Here is a 21,186-nt window from a genome sequence, read left to right as displayed (position 1 = left end):
ATTTTGTTGATGCAGACAAGTTTGTGGTTAATTGTATACCTTTGAACTAGGCCTGGAGAGTGGTAAAGTGAAGAAGAGAGAAAGGTACCTTAGCCCCCACCCCCTCGCACAGTAGCCGGAGCACTAGCACTTGCCTCTCTTCTAAACAGGCGATAGAAGAAGCCTCTCTTTGGTGGAGGGTTGGGTCGATTCACATCCAAATCCGCACACAGCACCCCATCAGTCTCATAAACATTAATTTCTTTGAAGCACTCCATCTCTATCATCTAAACAGACAGGAGTTAAATGTTTTACAGTGCATTAGACGTGTTGTGTTTTGAAGACTAGTAATGTATGATGTAATCTGAGTGTGCAGTACCTCATTTTGCCAGGGGATGGAGACACTGCCTGTGACAAACTTGTGATAGAAATCATCGTCAGTGGGGTCAAGGTTCACACCTTTGACAGTAGAAAACTGTTCAATGTCCAGAACATCTTTACAATAAACGGCTCGTGGCTGGGGAAAAAGCAATCATAAATAAAAGTTGAGCAATATAAAACTCACATGTTTTATTGTTATTGTTTTGAAACTCTACTGACCTGCTTTGGCTAAAATTGAGAGGCAGATAACACTATCTAAGTTCAACAACAGAGTTAACCTCACTAGTGGGTCACTTTCCCTCTCAGTTTGTTTATATTAGGAAAAATGTAATGACATGCCCTAAAGTGCCCTGTACATAAAGAATGATTAGACTGCACATATTTCTAGGATCTGTTTTACCAGAAATGTCAAAGTTGGAGGTAGGAACACATGAATGTTTTTAGTCAGGTATGTGCTAGTGTGTCCTTGATAAGCAATCTGATATATAAAAGTTATTCATTTTTTCCTGTGAATTTCTAGGAACGATTCTCACATATTTCTGCTAGTGCTCTTGTAGCCACGATAGCACATTTATACTGGAAAAGTTTGTTTATATCTGACAATGGTATTTCCTGTGCTCTAATTTGCCGCTCCCCCTGGTTTCATGCTACAGCCAAGCGCGCTCTGTGTACGGTGTGTGTGTCTCTTACATCAGGAATGAAGGGAGGGTCCAGCATGTTGGCCTCCAGTCGTTTGAAGTTGATGTTCCTGAAGATGGGGTGCTGCTTGACCTCTGAGGCCCCTTGACCCTGACAGCCGAGCCGCTCCTTGGGGTCTTTAGCCAAGAGCTGACGATCACAGCAGCAGAGAGAGGAGGAGGAGGGGAAGAGAGGGAAACATTTTGGATAATGAAATCAACTTCACAATCAAATCTGATGTATTGTGATTATGAAAAGCTGCTGTCTCGATATTATAACATTATTTCTTCACCTAAACCAGACTTCATGTTGATGGATGCTTAACTAGGTATAAGTAAGAGGTATAGCAGTAACAGAACTCATCTCTCTAATTAATGTCTATACTAATACTCAGCTGGATCTAAACCAGGACTAAACCAGAACAGCTTTAAACCAAGATGGAATCAGGGTTATAAAAGAAGTGGTCAACAGTACATATTTCGACCACTTTAAGACAGAACATGTTTTAGGTTAAAACTAAGGGGCTATATATTAGCTTATAGCTTATTAAACTTTATATTTATAGTCTAATAATAATGAAATATTTGTCATTATTTTTTTATTTTTTTTACCATGAGAGGCCACAGTACCAGTTTGAGAAATGCTGCTCTTTGGCAGTTTTATTATGTACCAAATAATTTGAACTATTCTTGTCCCTAATTTGAGTCTACGCTGCTCTGTGTATGAACAGAGAGAGGGAGGGGACGTTTATTTGTGTGACGCGGTGGAACATTCTGACCCAGGGTTCGTCCGACTCAAAGCCTCCCTGGGGAGAGGAAGAGTGGGCTGGGAAGAAGACAGGTTTTACCAAGAAACAAGAGAGAAAGATAAGAAAAGAGGGAGTGATGTTAAAAGATAGAGGATTTTGGGGTGTGTTCATGAGACACAAAAGACCTGGCCATTACCAATGTCCAAAAATAGACAAGTGATCTTAGCTGTCAGGAGCAGAGTGAGAGTGCTTTGAACACAGGTGTAAATTGGGTAAGTGTTGTATAATGAGAAGAAAAAGCTTAAAAGAAGTGAGAAGGACAAAGCAGGAGTCATTTATGTGCTGATGTTGAGCTTGATGTGAAACCATATTCCTTAAAGTGGCATAACATTAGTGTAGTCCTGGTTTAGCTTCACTTTTGATCAGTTTTCACCAAATTTAACCCCAGTTCCAAGTCTGGTTTAGTTGTGGGGAAACTTTCTCAGCCAGGCTAATGTGGACTGAGCTCCCTGCATCAGTTTCCATTCTTTCTTTATGGAATGAGCCTCAGTCCAAGACAAATCTATGTCAAAAGTAATCATGTAGTACCTGTGGTGATATAAATAATATTGCAACATAATCTTGGCCGTTAAGCCTGCAGCTCTGTATGTGTTGGCTCTCATCCCAAAACACTGTTTAAGGTCAGATATTATAAAACACATGGATGGCCTTCAACACATTATTGTTTTAATAATAGATTTGCTTATTGCTGGAGGCAAAGAAATTGCTAATGTACACTCTTTTTAAAAACTGTTTCCTTATCCATATCCATATTATCTGCTCATGGTGGTCTTGAAATTCAAGTGAGAATTTATCAATGAACCCTGAATATCCACTTGGCATTTATAATGGTTGGATGAATTTCAGAAGTCCTCAAAGCAAACACCTGCTTTGTTTACAAAGCAATGTAAATCTGTGGACTTTTGAATGCATTTAGATTAGTTAATCGTAGTTGTTGTTGTCAAAGGGCCTGTATTGCCGCCCTTTCCTACCTGTCTGCAGATGTCCTTTGCTTCCTCAGAAAACTTATCGGAGTATTCCTCCTGGTCTTCGCGCACTCGTCGGTCCACTTCCTCCCTTTTCACACGTTCCTTACGCTTTCGAAAAGGCGACTGGCCCTGGATCATCTCAAAGATCAAACATCCCAGACCCCACCAGTCCGGACTGAAGGTGTAGCTCTCATTTTGAATCACCTCTGGAGCTGAGGACCACAGAGGAGATTCAATGTACTGCCATAATATTGGACTTCACAGAACACAGTATGCTGTAATATTATGACCTTGTAATATGGTTGCATGAATAATTGATTCAGTGATTAATAAAAAATAAACAGGTTCAACATTTTTATATTTTTCTTTTGAATATTTATTGATAACAGAAAGTGCAGGCAAAAGCTCACCCATGTATCCAACAGTGCCGACTCTCCCTCGTATCGTCTCCCCTTCTGGGATTTGAACTGCAAGCCCCAGGTCAGAGATACGAATATGACCTGTTAAATAAATATTCAAAAATTTACATGGTTTCTCTTCCAGGATGGTTTTATGGTTGTGGTATTTTTCCATGTATTTACTTTGTATTGTCCTAACAGGGAAACCAATGATTTAAGGATTTGCAGAAAAAGCTTTTGTTCATGTTTTGTTTAAACTTTATTTAAACAAGGATTAAACCCACAACCATTTTACTTGAGAAAAACCACCACACAGGGGATTTTTGTTCTAATTGTTGTAACTTTCTGCCCAGTATGCTCACTGTTCTTTCAGTTATACACAGACCATTTTGTTTCTTTGATTGTCTTGTTGTACAGTTTTGTAATCTGAGATACACTGATGTAGCCGTTTTAGTTTGGATATCAATATTGATACTTTCGCTTTAAGTGTACTCTGTAAATACCCAATATCAACACCAGTGCAGAGTCTGCCAATAAAACTTGTAACAAAAGTGATCAAAATAAATTATGGAACTGTTATTAATCCTTGTGCTAAAACCCAATCCAGCATTAGTGCATTCAAAAATTAGACACGGTACACCCAGGAAAGTCACCTTTATGTTAATTCACTACTAGATGCAATATAGAACCATTAATTTACCAACAGATGTGTAATGTTTGAACATGCAAAAGCACCAACTTGCCTTTAAATTTTACAATATTATACACTATAAAACTGAACTTACCGCGATCATCAAGAAGGATGTTTTCTGGTTTCAAATCCCTATAAACAGAAAAACAACAGACACAAACATTAGTGACTGGCTGATCTTATGCCCATAAAAAGAGATATAGGACATAATAATAAAATCCCAGACAAATATTGGGACTCTTTATTGACTTTACTGCCTGCATGAGTCGTACCATGCTGGGCTTTAATGTGGCTTAGCGGTAAGCTTATCTGTACACATCTTTGTTTGCTTAATTTGTTATCACACATTGAACCGGGATACATTATTGGTTTTTGCAAGGTTAAAAGTGTAAAGAGTCTAAAGACAAGGAGATTCAATCTGATACAAAATATGTTTTCAATGTACAGTGAAAAAGCAGGCATATATATATATATATATATATATATATATATATATATATATATATATATATATATATATATATATATATATATATATATATATATATAAAAATACATACATACATACACACACATATATACATTATATACATATATACACACACACATATTCATATTGTCAGAATAGGAAATGTGCCAATGACAAATGTTTAGTTTTAGTGTGAGTTGTGACTATTGGATGTTTGTTAACTTCCTACAAAGACATCCTGAGACCATCTACACTAACTGCACACTGTGACTCCATAAAAACAAATATTTTTTTAAAATTCAGATTCTTAACCAATGGGAGATTTTCAAGGTCAAAAGAAATACAATTATTTCCCCCATGCCTAAATCTTATAAATCATGGTGTTTTTATATATTCATAAACATTGCTCATCTGCGTCCCCAGATAAGATGTGAAAGAGTTCAAATGATGATTTTATTTATGAAAATAATATGTTTAATCATTTCCAATTGGGGTTTTCATGTGAAAGGACAATAACCCCAAACTTTGAGCTGTCAGATGCTATGGCTAAAACCTGTCCTAAAAGATATCTCTATCTAAATTCTCGCTAGGGCTGCAAGGTTAATCGTACTAGATGCAATGTGCAAATCACAGTACCATAATTTCCTTCCCAAAAAGATACAAAATGTCCTGTTTTATTCTGTGAGCAAAAGATTCTAACTCTGTAGCTTAGATCTATATAAACATAAATATGTTTTCAATGTGATTCTTGTATTGTATTATTGTATTCTTTTATGTCAGTTCATATATCTGTCTTTTTGTCAATTCTGCTGGACACAACATGTGAACTTTGAACAGAATCCTGTTATTAAAATGTAAATCTAATCGGCACTACAATGCTCAAATCCCAGCAACACCGCTCAATGGCATATTATGTAAATTGGGCTTTTCAAAACTGGTATTGAAAGTGTAAGTGTGTATTTTTCATAAAAACACCTTTTTCTTAGCCTAAAAAAACTTACACAACTACACATGTGAAGATAATCATGAGAATCAACACTGGCCATAACAATAGCAGTCATTGAGAGGTCTGGCCTGTGTTTGAATATATCTTGTAAGAATATCCTTCTTCATGTTGACATTCCCTGAAGCCTTGACTGATGGTGACAGGTGCATTTAGAGATGAATGCAGTCACACGTCAGCACTTGGAGTTATCTCTCAGACAAACAACTTAACTCAAGTTTGGTTAAGTCTAGAAGGATGTTTTGTACTGAGAAACTGGTCAAAATGTTTGGAAAAGAGAGAATGACGTGATAAAGGGAACAATGGCCAAGTATTAAACCTTGAATGTATCACATGTTTGGGATTTGTGTAATATAGTTTGAATACTGTAAGGAAAACAAGGTTAATTTTCAGTCTAAATATTATCATTTATAATTGTTTAGTTAGGTTTGGTAATTAGACTGCACCTGGACATCCTGGTACAGTACTGTTAAATCTGTCAAAAATAATTTAACTTAATTTATTTTTTAAAGGTAGCTTTGTTACTTTAGTATTATTAACTTTAATGGTGCTGCAAACTTTGACTTGAATTATATTAAACAATTTGCCAATTAAAAGTGCACTATGCAACGCGAACACACACTGTCACCTGGTTGTCTCCAAAAGAGATGTTATTGCTTTGTCTAAATTAAATTAAATGTATTTCCATGGGACCAATAAGGTGATGTCACCGAGTTAAGTTACAGATCAGAGATCAGCAGAGAAGAAAGAAAGCTATGTTCTTTAGGGTATTCTTGCCAATAAAGACACCTGTAATTGAATTAATTAAGTTAAGTGAGTTAAAAACCATACTGCAGAGCATGCTAGACAAAGCAAAACAGCATTGCCATGGAGACAAGCGGGGGCAGACCACTCATCAGAAAAGTATAGTACAACATTAGACCAGAAAAATGTGTCAGTAACCAATAATATTTACAATAACTACATGCAGTTTTGTGAAATAACTTCAATTTAAAAAGACCTAGTTTAGGACAATATCAACCTTAATCCTCGGCCTCACCTGTAAACTATCCGCTCACGGTGCAGGTCCTCGAGGCCACAGCAGATCTCAGCGGCATAAAAAATGGCTCGCTGCTCGTCAAACCCAGAGTTCCCCATGTTATAAATGTGAAACTTCAAGTCACCACCGTTCATTATTGTTAACACCAGGCACAACGCATCCTTGGTCTCATAGGCATAGGCTAGACTAACCTAGGAAAGACACAAGTGAAAAAAAGAGAAAATAAGTACATTCAAGAAAATTATTAACTGGCCTGTTAAATCCACCAAGACACAGGCTAGTACAATGCAGGTGATGTGGCATCTTTACATATTTTAACTTTTGGCATCGTTTGCAGTGACCTGTGGGGTCATTAAATTGAAAAGAAAAAAAAAAAATTAAAAAATAAATTTGTTCAGTCCCATCATGGCATGCGAGTATCAACTTGTAAATGAGGTGTGTTTACAACAGCTGATATATGATACGTCACAAGTAACAGTTTTGAGGATGGCTCACAGTTAGCTGAAATATGTCAAGGTAAATACATCTCACTTACAAGTTGTCTGATTAAAAGAAAATAAGAAGAACTATCATAGTTGAAACAGTTGAAACTTTTATAACATTCACCTTGTTTTCAAGTTTTGAAGCGCGATATATCATGGCTCTACATTTAAACTGCATCAAGACTAGGTGAGGCTAACATGACTAGTACTTGAGTTAAATTTGCGATGTCAGTAACTGTACAGTTTAATCTGCATGTTCCTCTTATGAAGTTGCTGTTTACTAGTACTTCTCTGTATGTATAGTTGCCAGCGGCGCCTCCTTTTAGCAAATTAATTGATGCACAAGCCAAGAATTTCTTTATAATAACTGCTGGGCTGTAGTCAAGTTAAGCGGTGCCAAAGTAGCTTATATCCCCCACATACTTCTCCCTTTGCACTTGCCCCTCTGTGGCTCCCTAGGGGTCAGTGACTTGTAGGGTGCACTGTGGCTGAGGATAAGCAGGATGTGGCTGCCATAAGAAGCTGTCCCATTTGCTCACCACTGTCAAGTCACGACCCACAACCAGAGGAGAGATGGGAAAATACTCTGGCCCCAGAGAACAGCAGACACAGTTCTGTGTGTATGTAAACATTCAAATGTACACACACATACAAGACATACATCTAAAAAGGTCATGTATGCAGACCAGTACACTGTCATGCAATCGTCAGTTGTAACTCGCATTATCACCTTCTTCCAACATCTTTTGTGTGGAACAAGAGGGCAAGCTTTTCATCAGCATCTACAGTCTGATCATACAGATAGTGATCATGGCAGACCAAAATCAAAACCACTCTAAAACTATTCACGAGAGGTCCAACTTTTTAATGCATTTTATTCAGTATTAATATTTCAAATAAGTATCTAGTTTAGTATCTGGGTACATTTTTTTTAGACAACCAAAGATGATATTGTTTATCTATTGTAATATTGTTTATCTTAAGCTTTAGAGCTGAGCTTTTTTTCTCACATTGATTAAATCTATTTAACTTTTTTTTTTTGTTTTTTTTGTCTTCAGTTAAATAGTTAAAAATCCTTTCAGTATTACTATTGAGAAAATAAACAGGACAGGCTTTTAATAATGGTCAGAAAAAAAGTCAAATTTCTTCTTAAGACTGATCATTGACACTTAGAAATGACTGAATCTCTGTCTTGATTAAAATTTGATTAATCGCACAGCTCTACATAAAATAGACAATGTTCGACAGGCCCTGTACAGCCTTGTATCACTGAAACAACATTAACTAACCTGACTAACAGTAGCCTATGCATGAACATAGAGAGATGAGGGTTTGAGAGAGCTCTTGACTCTTCTCCTGCAGCTGCTGTTTGGTCAGCGTTACCACGGAGACGGAAGTAGAGAGGAGGCTGAAGAGTCATCCATTCTGCCTCCAGCTCTCTCTCCCTCTCTCTCTCACAAACACACACACAAAAATACACAAAAAAATATACACACACGGACAATACAAAAGCATGTGCCAGTCCCAGGTGACGAGAGAGAGGAGGGGGGAAAACTTGCTGTATCGTAGTGTGTCAAATGCCTCTATATATTTACCTAACAAGACATGCAAAACAAGGACAAACAGCACGTAGAATCGCAATAAAAAGATGTGAATGTAGTTTTTTTCAAGTGACTATTTGACTTTTTCATACAGTGGTTCCCAAACTTTTCAGATCTATACCAGGTTTATGACAGAACAGGTCTAACCTAGGACTTCAGAGTCTATGTATATATATTAAAGTGTACCTTAACCTTAAACATTCTCCATCAAAGCTTAAACTAGCTACATTAAAAAAAAAAATCCAAGGTACGAAATAACTAGTTGACTCATCGGAAGTCAACTACTAAAATAATCATTAGTACATCCTTACCTAGACAAATTGTAACATGAATGCTCTGTCACATCACCCATGCTGAATTTTATATGAGAAAATAATGTTCAACAATACTGTAATTTGTTAAGGTGGGCTTCAGTGAATATGCTGGTGTTGCACAGTGAAATTACCGACTAAATACACAAATCTACTTCACATAACACACACAGCAAACATAAGAGACATTAAATAGCTTTTGCCTCCAACGTCACTCAATTAGCAGTTAGCCCTGGATCAACATTCCTTTTAAGAAAAACAACAGTCGGCCAAAACTAAGTTTTCTTTTCCTGCACCTGAGACAGACGAAATGAGGACTTTACAATGTTTGCTGTGGCATAGGCCTGTTCTGCAGCTTTCTACACATCATTAGACTTAAGTATATAGTATAGTATGAAGATAGTAGCACGGAGGATAAGGCAGTCAGATGCAGATGAGGTGGAGGTAGATGAGAATAAAATAAACTATGGCCATGCAATTAATTTCATTTTAATCATGTCCACGACAGGGATGTATTTTCCTTACTTGGGTTGGTCCTGCTTTAGTTTTTATTTTGTCTCAACTTCACTAGTAAGTGAAGGCATGCATATTTTTTGTTTTACTTTAACTGATCTTGTTGTGAAAAAAACAATAATAATAAATCAAGCCTGCTTTTTAGCACAATACAAAACATAGTTGTTGAATATCATGCAGCCCTTGTCCACAACCAAACCTTTGTCAGTAAAAGCATGAGGCTTAGAGCAGAGTTCATACTTTGCCATTTAAGACAAAAAATAGTTTTCTTCCTCCAGTTACTAAAAGTCTGCCTTTTTACTTGTTTTTATTAAGAGAACTTGTTTTCTGATTTCAGTGAAGAAACCTTTGTGAAGTGTGAATTATAGACAATAAATTGTAAACGGTGTTGGTAATAATAAATGAAATACAAAATATTGGTACTTACTACAAAACTACTGTTGACTTTTTCTAAAATGCGTTTTTCATTTAATGCCATTGCTTCCCCTTTTCTTTTCTTCACTCGTTTCTTCTCCAGCTTTTTGCAGGCGTACATCTTACCAGTGGCACGCACTTGGCAGGCACAAACCTGGAAAACAGGCAGCAAGGAAACTGGATCAAACACACACATCCAAATGAAAAACACCATAAAACCCAGAGTCAAACTAATGCAGAGGACCATGGCAGCCGCAAACCTCTTCAACTGTCACTAACTGGCTGTTAACTAACTGTTAAACGTCACTTGTACCGACTTCAGTCGTTAGCACAAACATCAACAGTCCAAGCATAACGTTAGCTCAGTGCTGCTCATAAAACGCTAAAAGCTACGGTTAATCATCGTGGTTATTTCAATTTGATGTGTGGACTGAAACATCACTCACCTCGCCAAAGCCACCTTTTCCTAGTACTCTATAATGTCTGAAGGTATTTTTGGTTACTGGTTGCCTGCGGGGGAAAAGTAGAGGAACAGAAAGAGAAAAAAAGACATAAGTGATTAGATTATGTCATGCCCTGAGTGTGACGCTGCAGACAGACTAATGCCCTTATACATTATTAATCCACACTGATGACGATCATTTTCAGCTGGCTACAGTCACCAGCAGCCCATTAGGCAAAGACACATCTATTATTGAACAATAATAGAACCACTGAATGGCAGAAGTAGTGTTGGCTTTTACGGAAAAAAGTCTAAATATATAATAATAATAATAATAATAATAATAATAATAATAATAATAATAATAATAATAATAATAATAATAATAATAATAATAATAATAATAATAATAATAATAATAATAATAATAATAATAATAATAATATATAAAGCAGAGGTGAAGATTAAAATAAAAACTGGATAGTATAGATATAAAATAAAGAACAATACAATAAAGAAATCTTTTAAGGGCATAAAGAAATACTACTACTGTTTCTATTTTTGTGATACCTTAACCTCAGCCATGACATTTACAAGCATGTTTGAGAATTTTGGATGGATTTTGAAAAATATAGACTGATTATTGTCTTGGGGATAATGCAAATGTGTTGATCTCACCCATCTTTTAATTAATAACTTGTGAGAAATGCCGTGTTTATGTATAGTACTGATTTTAGGAACCAGTGCTGCACTATTCAACCTTGAGGATGTTTTTTATGTCAGCTGCTAGTGGCAAATATGGTTTAAACTAATAGAAATAGACGAATAGGTCACATATAACATGTTTTTTCATTAGTGTAAGATGATGTTTGCATACTAAAATCAGTAAACAATTCTCCAGAATATTGATAATGACAATAAAGACAGATCAAGTAAAAATAATAATTGAATCCACAAGTGTATAATGTGCACTCACCTTTCCAACCATTTCCACTGCAGGAAGCGAGAGAAGTACATGGACTCCTGGTAAGAGGAAAATGGAGCTCCACTCAAATAATCACGAACTATTCTGGAGGGACCAAAAGGAGCAACAGTTAGAGTTTAAATTGAAACAGCAAAGACCAATATTGTAATCATTGTAATGTTATTCAGTTTATGAAGGGCTACGCAATTAATCACATTTTACTATGACTCTGACAATGTTAAAAAGCAATGATTGAAGTCTGTGGTTTATGCTCAGCAAAATTAAAATTGAAATCAATAAGACAAAATCAAACACAGAACAGAATAAAACCTGCATAGATCGATATAAGGAAAAAAGCCATACTTATTTGTTGTCATTTTGGCCAGTCCTAACTTTTGGGGTTGGGATAGGCAGAACGTATGCTGGCAACATGGGGCCTTAAGCCAGGACAAGATTATGCGCCCTGACAGAAAATTCATGGTTATATTAATTTAATAAAAAGTGAATTAAGATGCAAATTTTCATATATGGGTACACGATACCCGCCATCTACAAATACTAACATGCAAGTTTTCATAGCCCATCGCTAAATCACAACATAATTTATAGTTAATCACATTTTCCTCAAGTACATCTTCCACTATTAGTTCTTCTTTGTACTTTAAACCTTGCACGGATTAGCCTAGCACATGCACCCACACTGCCAAAACAAAGCAGACAGTTTCAAAAATCTGCTATGGCAAATCAGCAATGTCTTTGAACTGTTGACGAGAATAGACACTCACATTTTTTTCTTAACCTGAACAGATTAATCTCCAAAGTCCTAAGAGGTTAGTAAATAGAGCAAATTCATTCAAGACTTTACATGAAAAGGTTATTGAGGAGGGAGGAGTCAAAGGTGGTCACGGTATGCTCCACTATTATTCCTTCAGCACTTGTGAAACTGCCCTTATCTTTACACGGGTGACCTCTCCAACTGCTCTGCCCACATACAGTGTTTGACTTACACATCATATCATCTTTAACAAAGGGGTAACAGGCTACAATGAACTAACAGCAAAGGCAAGATCTGACCAACATTTAAAATGGGCTTATTGGGCTCTGGAACAGATCTGTTTGTGTTCAAACTTGGATTGATTGAAAGTTTTTTAGTAGTGAATATAATAATAATACAAATGAAAAATCCTGTTTATCAGTTCATATTCCAGTGCTCTCTCACATTATAATGCTCCTGGAATTGTTTACAATTTAGGATTCAAACAGAATCCTAAATGATGAATTGCCCCCCAAAATCACACAGCCCCATTTCTGAAAATCAAAGCAACTTAAACAGCTACGTAAAGCTCTTACCTTTACGTTTACTTTGTTGGAAACTAGACTGTATTGAAGTGACAAATTTGTATTTCTAAAACTGTCACAATTATTATTTTGTATTTTTCATTATTATATGATCATAATCTCCAAGTAAACAAATAATCTTGACATGAGCCTTTACTGCTCACGATGATACAGATGTATGGATAGATTTTAGCAAAAGATATATAATGATGAAATTGTACATAACCGTACAGGCCTAGCACTGAGTCATACGCCTGATTTGCAAAATATCACTATACTTCCTTACTCAGGTGCTGATGAGATCATAGTGTAAACTGCTAAACCACACACATAACTGTAAACCATCCTGCAGTGGATATCCTCTGCCACCCAAATGCTCGTAAGCTCATATTTGGAGAAGAGTTTTCCCTCAATGGTTTTAACATGACCTCATCAGCGCGAGTACGGGGAAAGCTGTCTGTGGTTAAAGAGAACCGTGCAGTGGCTGTTCTTGGCAAAAAATGTTGGAAGTTGAGTTTCCAGAAAAAGGGCACCTCAGCTGAATATGAAAAGACAATTATGACACAGTGGGTCTGGATAATACATTATAAACCAAATCCTCGTGACAGTCCAGTCCTGGTAGCATTGGGCCTTCTATCAGAGCATTCACGCGCACACCAATCTTTAGGTTGTTACAAAATGGTAATTACTTGTGTCAAGGATTACTATATTTTGCTTTACATTCACATTAGCTTAAGTTTACTATAGGTTAACACCCTTGTCCAACACAAACACAGCAACAATACAACATTTTAGAGATGACGACTGCAAGCAAAAATATACCAAAAGTACTAAATACAAAAATTCTGATATACAAACTAGGGCCACTGGTTACTTTATGACATAACTGGATGTTCCACTGCAGCAGGAGAAAAGTGAGTGAGCTAATATATTTGTGTGAGTGTGACTCTGAGCCAAAAACCAGAAGCAGCCCCATGCTTTCCTCAGGGCTGCCCCGTAGAAGAGGAAGAAACGATCATCAGGTCAAAATTATGTATTGGAATGGGTCATTTTTGCAGGAAATCTAAACACTGTACCACGGTATGAATGAACAGTGAGAACTGTGCAATAATCAAAGGACATAAGCCAATTTCTGTATTTTTGACATGAAGGTGGTCAAAGGGTTAAATTACCCAGCACAATACTGATCACTCAAATATTGTGAATAAATGGGATGGAAATCTAGCTTGAAATGAAGATTGGCACAATGTTACTTAAAATGTGTCAACATTTTAACTTTACACACAACATAGACCAAACCATAACCACAAACCCCAATTGGCTGTAATGTTTTGATATTTTGTCAACTCACTAAAATAAATAGCTATATTAACATCTATGTAGCCAATAAAAACACCTATTACTACCACACCACCACTACTACTCCTACTACAACACCTACTCCTACTACAACACCTACTCCTACTACAACACCTACTCCTACTACAACACCTACTCCTACTACAACACCTACTCCTATTACAACACCTACTCCTATCTCCATGCTCAACTGGTGATTTAAAAGAACAGTATATAGCTGTACCATTTTAAAAAAGGTACCACAGTTTTTTTTGTTTAGTTTTAGTTTGGCGTTTTACCAGAGTCAGATGTGAAATATTATAAAGCAGCCAAAATTAATTTATGATCAGTCAACCTGCTTGAGCCAAGCCTGAGTCTAATAGACACATTGTTATCGTTTCATAATTTCCTGTTAGATCAGCCTTCCATATAAAAACAGTCAAGTAGTCCGAGACATGTCTAAATTTGTTTCCAATAATTTTCCCACTTCTGCCGAATTCCTCACAGATTCCAGTTTTCTCGAAGGGAAACTCTGATGAATCAGGAGGATGATGCTACATTTACAGACAAAACCTCACCATGCATGGCTACAATTCCAGAAGATCAGAGCAGATCTGACAAAATCCACACAAGAGGGTTAAGCTGCACAGGTCGTAATGATCTCAGTGAAGTACAGACAAAGTAGCATGGTCCAAAGTGGCCCATGCGAGGTTCTCGAGGACATATTTGGCTAAGGATAAGTTACATGCCACAGATCAAGGTTTAGACAGGTGAAAAGAAAATCTCAGTGAAGTTAAATACATGTACAAAGAGAAGATGATAAACTGCAAGTAGTTTATGGTTTACTCTATACTTTACTCTCTACCCATGTAGTTCATAGTTCCACAAACTTGTAATTTCTAAATTGCTGATATCAGTCTACTTCTTATGAATAAAAAGTATAATTCAGGAACGATTTAATGTTGGCCTGGTGGTACCACCACCTAACCAGGATAGTCCTGCTGATATCTGTTTTTCAGGATAGTCCTGGCCCCAGAGAGGGACCCTATAGTATGTTTCTAGTGGTAGGTGAAACCAAAGCACCTGGAGGAGCACAGGAAGAACACGCAATCTCCACACAGAAAAGCCACACTGCCCCTGAATCGAACCCAGGACCTTCTTGCTGTGAGGCTATACTGTGAAACATTTCAGGCAAAACACTACTATTGCCATAGTATGTTACAGTTATGTGTTACAGTTATATAGTGCACCTTTAAGTTGATGGCTAATAGACATTTTTAGGAGAGACAGGTTTAGAAGAGCACATGCAGCCTGGTGACATCCCATTTATTTTAACAAGACAGTAAAATCAAATTTGAATATCAACTACAGATTAATAGTAATGAAACATTAAGTCCTACAGACTAAAGGTAAGGATATGTGTATAGTCCAAATTAAAATCATTATCTGGAGTTGCACTGAGGTGAGTGCTTATGGATGCTGTGCATGAGAAGAACATTTGGGGCAATAGTCCCTGGTCTGTTTGAGGCTCTGGCCCGCGGACAGGAAGCAGAAACACCTGCAGAAGTGTGAGTGTTGTAAAAGTGTGTGTCCGCGCCACACTGAGGTCCTGTTGTTCTGGTGCCAGTGCCCGGATGCTCCCTCTGCCCATGGCGCGTTTTCATTGGCCCCAAAGCCCAGGTGCCAGCTGCCGCCTCATCACCACTGACAGCCCCACAGTCACACAGTGTCTGTGCAGAACAGCAGTCCGCCTTTACCTCAAACTTACTCCAGTCCAAGCCAACAAGGGGCCGTACATGAGTACAATATGCATGCCCAAAAGCAACACACACACAGACACACACAGACACGCTATATAAAAAGGTACTGTAAACATACCTGCCAATGGGGTTTACAATGACAGTCAAGGAAGACTACGTTCAAATGCATTCAATCTTTAGTCCTAACACTGCTAATCAACCAGGGCTGTACCATGTTGATAATCCATATTACAATTCATTTTGCACAAGGTCCATGACTGTGTCAGGTTTCCCCTGTAATAGGTTCCCATCACTTTTAACCCCTTGGGTTTGATGAGATTATGAACAAATATTCTATATTCTATAGTAAAAATATATACAATTATTATGACAGAAGTCATGTATGACATCAGATTTAACACATCACTAAATAGTTTGACAGTGTCTTATGCTGTATTTAAAATACAGCATGTACAGTACAGAGCCATGCTGAGGAGAAGGTGGGACTTACTTGGTGCAGTCATTGAAGAGCTCCTTACACGGACTCTGCTCTAATCTTTCCCGGCACGCGGCTACCACGTCCTGCGGTATGTCGGGCAAATGGGCCGCTGACTGAACAGGAGGAAATAAACAAATATCATGATTCATTACAGCTACAACAATTTAACAAGATGTCTACCATTTCATTTAGTACTGTACAAGATAAAGGTGCGGTGCCAGTGTGTGTGGTTATGTTAATATAAAACCATATTTAAATTTCAACTTGAGAGAAACCATATTTCATTCATACATTTCTGCTACATTTGGAGATCACACCTTTGACCCAAATTTCACAAATGTATAAGAAATGACATATTGTGTGAACAAAAGCTAAAACCACTGAACAACTTTTAAACCACCAGTCTTTCTGTTAATTTTGCTTCAACCACAAAAATCTATTTCTCAGTTAGACTGAGTCAAGTAATTTTATGTACACCTCTATTAAATTATAGGCAATTAGGCATAGACACATACCTATAATGAGGGGTATAAAAGATAGAAAAAATGTAAAACTAGTATGTCAATCCAATCTCCAGCAATCTCATCTGTTTACTTTTTGAAACATTTTGATACAAACAAAGCACTGCTCAATGGAATCACATGAGGTCAAAATGTTCTTGTGCATCTCATTAGGTATTTCCAGGTAGCATCATAAAGTTTTCACTCGTCTCTGGTCATGATATTAACCCTCATGGAGAAAAACATACATTTTTCAACAATTTATATTATTTAGATTGTACAAATGATTTATGAAAAAAACTGTACAATGGGAATTGTTCTAAAGTTACATATCGCTTACCCCATTATTAAAGTATGTGTCTAAAACATTCAGTCCGCAGTCCCTCCTCTTCTCATCAGGGGCTAGTTGGTACATGGCCTATAGGAAAATAGGAGATATGAGCCAAAAGAATAAGCCAAAAGAGGACATTACAAAGATTATACTATACTGAAAAGCAAAAAAAAGAAACAAAAAGACAAGAACAAAGGGCAAGATGGAGAAGCATGCTGGCTTGGGATTTATCAAGAACTTGGTATCTTCTGCACTGTGTCAGGCCAAAAGGGTAACTTATTCCTCTAGATAATAAATGTTACTTTGTTAGAGAAAAGTAATGCTTCAAACCTTACCCATTCCTGACTCACTTTAAGATATATGACGTTTTCAGGAGTCAGCCAGTGCAAGTAAAAGCTGCTTGTCTGTCAGTGGACGACGTACCCCCTTCTGGCTTGTCTGCTTACCTTGAGAAAGACTAATGTTGCCATGTTCTCATTAAATAAGCATGATCCCCCTGTTTTCCTTTCTCGCATACCTCCAGGGGCCTCGACACAAGCCTGGGCCTGTGTTTGACTGCTCACCCAGGGGACCAGCCTCTGACGTGGGCTTGACCTCATGGAGACGCAAGGGAGGGGTACAGTCTTTTGACAGCTTGTCTAAGTTTCTAATCACCCCCAACAGTCACTCCACCCACTGCCCTGAGCCAGTGCCAAGACCAGGCACAAGTCCCAACTACACAACTCCGCAAATGTGCTGGACAGATTTTCAAGAAAAACTATGGACAAAGAAATGTGCAGCTTGTATGTGCAAAAATGCACGTTAGCAACATAGAACAAAAGACAGTATGGGCCGGCAATAAATGAATCACAGTTTTCTTGGAGCCAGATCATGATTTAAATTTCATCATGATTCATACACACACCTTGTCTTTCTAAGGCCATTAATAAGAGGTAAATAAAGTCATCTGCTACTTTTGAGAGTTCATACTTCATATGAGTGGTTAATGCCACCTGTCACTCACTCAGAGCCTCAGAAAGGCTGACCAATAGGAGGAGTAAGTAAAGAAAAGTATTTGTGTTTGATCATAGAGCTATGAAGTACAAAATAAAAGGTCGTCACATGGATGAGATCACAATTCGATTTTTTTATCTCCATATTGCCCAGTCCCAGAATGAGGCGTAACACATTAGAAGACAGTGACTGGTCCTAAAATATGAATGAATACAATCTATTCTTTATACATATAAGTATAGAAGACTTGTTATACTGGTTAAAGGTTTTGTTCATTAAATTGTGCACTAGATTCCAGGTGATCATTAGCTGTAAATGTGAGTCACACCAGAACAGATACCAGGAGTTACATGCAATTAGCAACAGTAAACATTCTTACCACAGCATCCATGAACTCAATGCAGCGTTTGAGTTCTGGCCTTGTGTCACAGTACTGACGAAACAACAGCCGGCCAATGGGCTGCTTCTCACATAAACTGGTGTAGTCCCTCTCTGAAAAACAGACACAGTATACACAAATAATAAGCAAAAATATTGAACAAATAGGACAGACAGACAAAATAGATATTTAACTCAAGCTAGCTGATTCCTAGCTCTCAAAAGCACTTGGGGCAGCGCTGGCATTAGCCTGCATACATTTTTGGGTGTGTGCACAGCTTATCCAAGAATACAGTCAGATATTCCAGCTTTATCATAACATGATGACTCCTATAAACATATTTCCTAACAATTGCATATATCATTTTCCTTTTAATAAGGCAAAGCTCTGCAAACATTTATTTATTTATTTATTTTCTTTTACTGATGGCATGGATAAAACTGATTTATGGTAGGACAAAATAATAAATTGACTTTTACAATAAAAAGCACTGAAGTTGCACTTCATGAGATTAAAAAAACAAACTTGATTTGTTGAAAACAGTTTTGCATGTGTTTTGCTTACACTACAACAAAGCCTGTGTTACTCTATTAGCCATTTTCTGTGCGTGTTTGCTGCAGCTGGCCCCAGTCTATTAGGACTAATGGCGTCCATTTGAGTCATATTTCCTTTGGTACCAAATGAGGAAGACGACCCAGGACGTTTTCCATCAAAGACTGACAGCAAAGCCACACAACATCCACAGACACACACACACAAACAAACAAGCCACACACAAGTGGGAAGAAGTGGACGGACGAGTGCTGACAGCTCCAGGACAGCCCCCCGACGCTAAATCAAATCTGCACAACATCCTTCCAGCTGCACTGTTGTTATTACACTATTGGCCCTGTTCAGAGAAGCTCTGTGCACTTCTCATTCAAACTAAAACAACCTCAACACTACAGATTTAACTACTTCCTCTTTCAGAATGTAAATCTATAAAACACAATACTCAGGAGATCAAAAATAGAATTTCTTTGAATTTGTCCTGGCTGGGAAATACCTTTGTCCACAGAGAAAACAATCAATTTCTAGAAGCCCCCAAAATGTCCTGTATCTAAACGTTGGTCTAGGCAAGTGAAAGGTCACTTCTAGGTCTTCTAGGGCTGCTTGGATATTGAAAGAAAAAGTTATGAGTGATCTGGGTTATTTTAGCTGATAAAAACAATTTATGTACAGTCAAAAGTTACCCTGCCATTTACTACTAATGTTTGTGATTCATGTTTTCAAGGTCAGTCAATTAATTGCACAGACCAGATGCATTTAAATGCCTTTAAACTTCTACAACTTCTATATGAGGGGCTGCACTAGTCCAAACTTTTTCTCCTTTGCCACCAAAAAATGCTAAAACTAAAGAAACTACATAACTTATCAGGAGAAGACTGAAAGACAGATAAAATAATTACAGCTTTCATATTTTTTTTTTTTTTGTTTTTGTAATTTTTATAATTTGACCAGTGACTGAAATGATTTTAGCTTTCTTGAATTTTCAAAAAAAAAAAAAACTTGCACACACTTGCCCCACTTGAAAGACACTCAAAGTTGTCATCAATCATATTTGATTCTTGTATAAAACTTGCTCCATTCCTGACACATACCAAACACATAAACTTTGAGGACAAAACTTGATGTTGTTTATACTTTCATCAAAATCCCCAAACAATGACTCAATGTGATACTAACATACACCAATAGACTAAGCCACCAGTGTTTACATGGAGCGTTCATGCAAATTTGTTTATGAGCATGGTTTCTAGTGAACTAGAGCACAGCAGGTTTTTCCATGATGCATCAAATAGAGGAACAAGTTAGTGGCACTATCTGCAGAGACAGATGAGCTGAGGAAGCAACTACTCCAGATACCGGCACATCAAATACAATTGACGTTAGTTAGTTAGCATTCTTAACTCTCATTATTAAAGCATTTTTATATTAAGTGATGTATGAATAAAGAGTCCATTCATGTGTTCTGAGGAATAGAGAATAGGAATAGGTGATTTTATTTTAATTCCAAGTTTTATTGCCATCCCAGTGGCTGGAGTTAGCTGCTGGACAGTTGAGGTGACAAACCTCAAATAAGTAGTAAAAAGTTACTTAAAACACTAATAATAATAAAAAAAAAAAAATTGTTTTGTTTGAGCAACAAGTTAAATGTGCAGAGGGACATTATGCAGAAACAAGCAGAGGACAGGTACAGAACACATATTCATACTAGAAATGTTGTATGTATACTTTGCCTTGCATTAGCTCAGATCATACCGTGTCTAAACAATATTTGATAATATGCTTTTTTGCATATACTTATTTGCATATATGTAGGTGGTAACTGAATTTGAAACTGTATTTGAAACTGAGGACAAGTGAAGCGGCCATGAAGTGGATGGGAGTGGTTCTGGTTATGATGCAGGTGACTCCAGTTCTTGTAGCTTGTGACTCATTTTTTTTGGGGGGAGGGGGGACAAATAGTTGTAAGTAAGCAGTAAGTCTCAAGTCTTAACGTGAAGTGATCAAACTACTGACAAGGATAGCAGCAGTGTGAGGTAGGGGAGGTAGTTGATCGTTAAAATGAAAGTTTTCTTGCAAGAAACACTGATATGAAAGGCCCTCCAGGGCCCTGAATAGAGTATTTAAAAAGTGAGAATCCGAACAGCCAGGGGCAGTGAGTAGTCTGTCCCTCAGACACATCGGCTGCTGCACACATAATGTAATCTTGGCTCCTTAGAACTGCACTGCACTTGTCAAGGCTAAGGTCAAATGCTTGACATTATCAAGACACAACAAAGACAGTGCTATCAGCTTTACTCTGAGCCTGAGTCTCTACATGTGTGTGCACACGCACACCAGCGCTTGTTTAAGGACACACCAGGGATTATTTTGATCCAGCGC

At 37.4% G+C, this 21,186-nt stretch overlaps 1 protein-coding gene across 2 annotated transcripts in view; it reads right to left on the bottom strand.

Moving 5' to 3' along the window:
• The window catches only part of grk4 (G protein-coupled receptor kinase 4), a 43,372-nt gene that overhangs the window by 2,798 nt on the left and 19,388 nt on the right, over positions 1-21,186 (bottom strand). The window contains exons 3-15 of one of the 2 annotated variants that reach the window (XM_033990916.2): positions 18,259-18,371; positions 16,896-16,973; positions 16,068-16,168; positions 11,154-11,246; positions 10,182-10,245; positions 9,749-9,889; positions 6,415-6,605; positions 3,998-4,035; positions 3,225-3,314; positions 2,818-3,026; positions 1,051-1,188; positions 359-496; positions 135-266 (exon numbers count right to left, since the gene is read on the bottom strand). In XM_033990916.2, coding sequence (XP_033846807.1) covers positions 135-266; positions 359-496; positions 1,051-1,188; positions 2,818-3,026; positions 3,225-3,314; positions 3,998-4,035; positions 6,415-6,605; positions 9,749-9,889; positions 10,182-10,245; positions 11,154-11,246; positions 16,068-16,168; positions 16,896-16,973; positions 18,259-18,371 — 1,526 coding nt within the window. Of the gene's footprint in view, positions 1-88; positions 267-358; positions 497-1,050; positions 1,189-2,817; positions 3,027-3,224; positions 3,315-3,997; positions 4,036-6,414; positions 6,606-9,748; positions 9,890-10,181; positions 10,246-11,153; positions 11,247-16,067; positions 16,169-16,895; positions 16,974-18,258; positions 18,372-21,186 lie in introns of both variants that reach the window. The other variant, XM_033990997.2, reaches the window with a different exon arrangement.

Source organism: Periophthalmus magnuspinnatus, chromosome 1, assembly GCF_009829125.3.
Source record: "Periophthalmus magnuspinnatus isolate fPerMag1 chromosome 1, fPerMag1.2.pri, whole genome shotgun sequence".
Lineage (NCBI taxonomy): Eukaryota > Metazoa > Chordata > Actinopteri > Gobiiformes > Gobiidae > Periophthalmus > Periophthalmus magnuspinnatus.
Note: the sequence above shows the minus strand (reverse complement) of the source record. Positions and strands in the feature narration are given on the sequence as shown.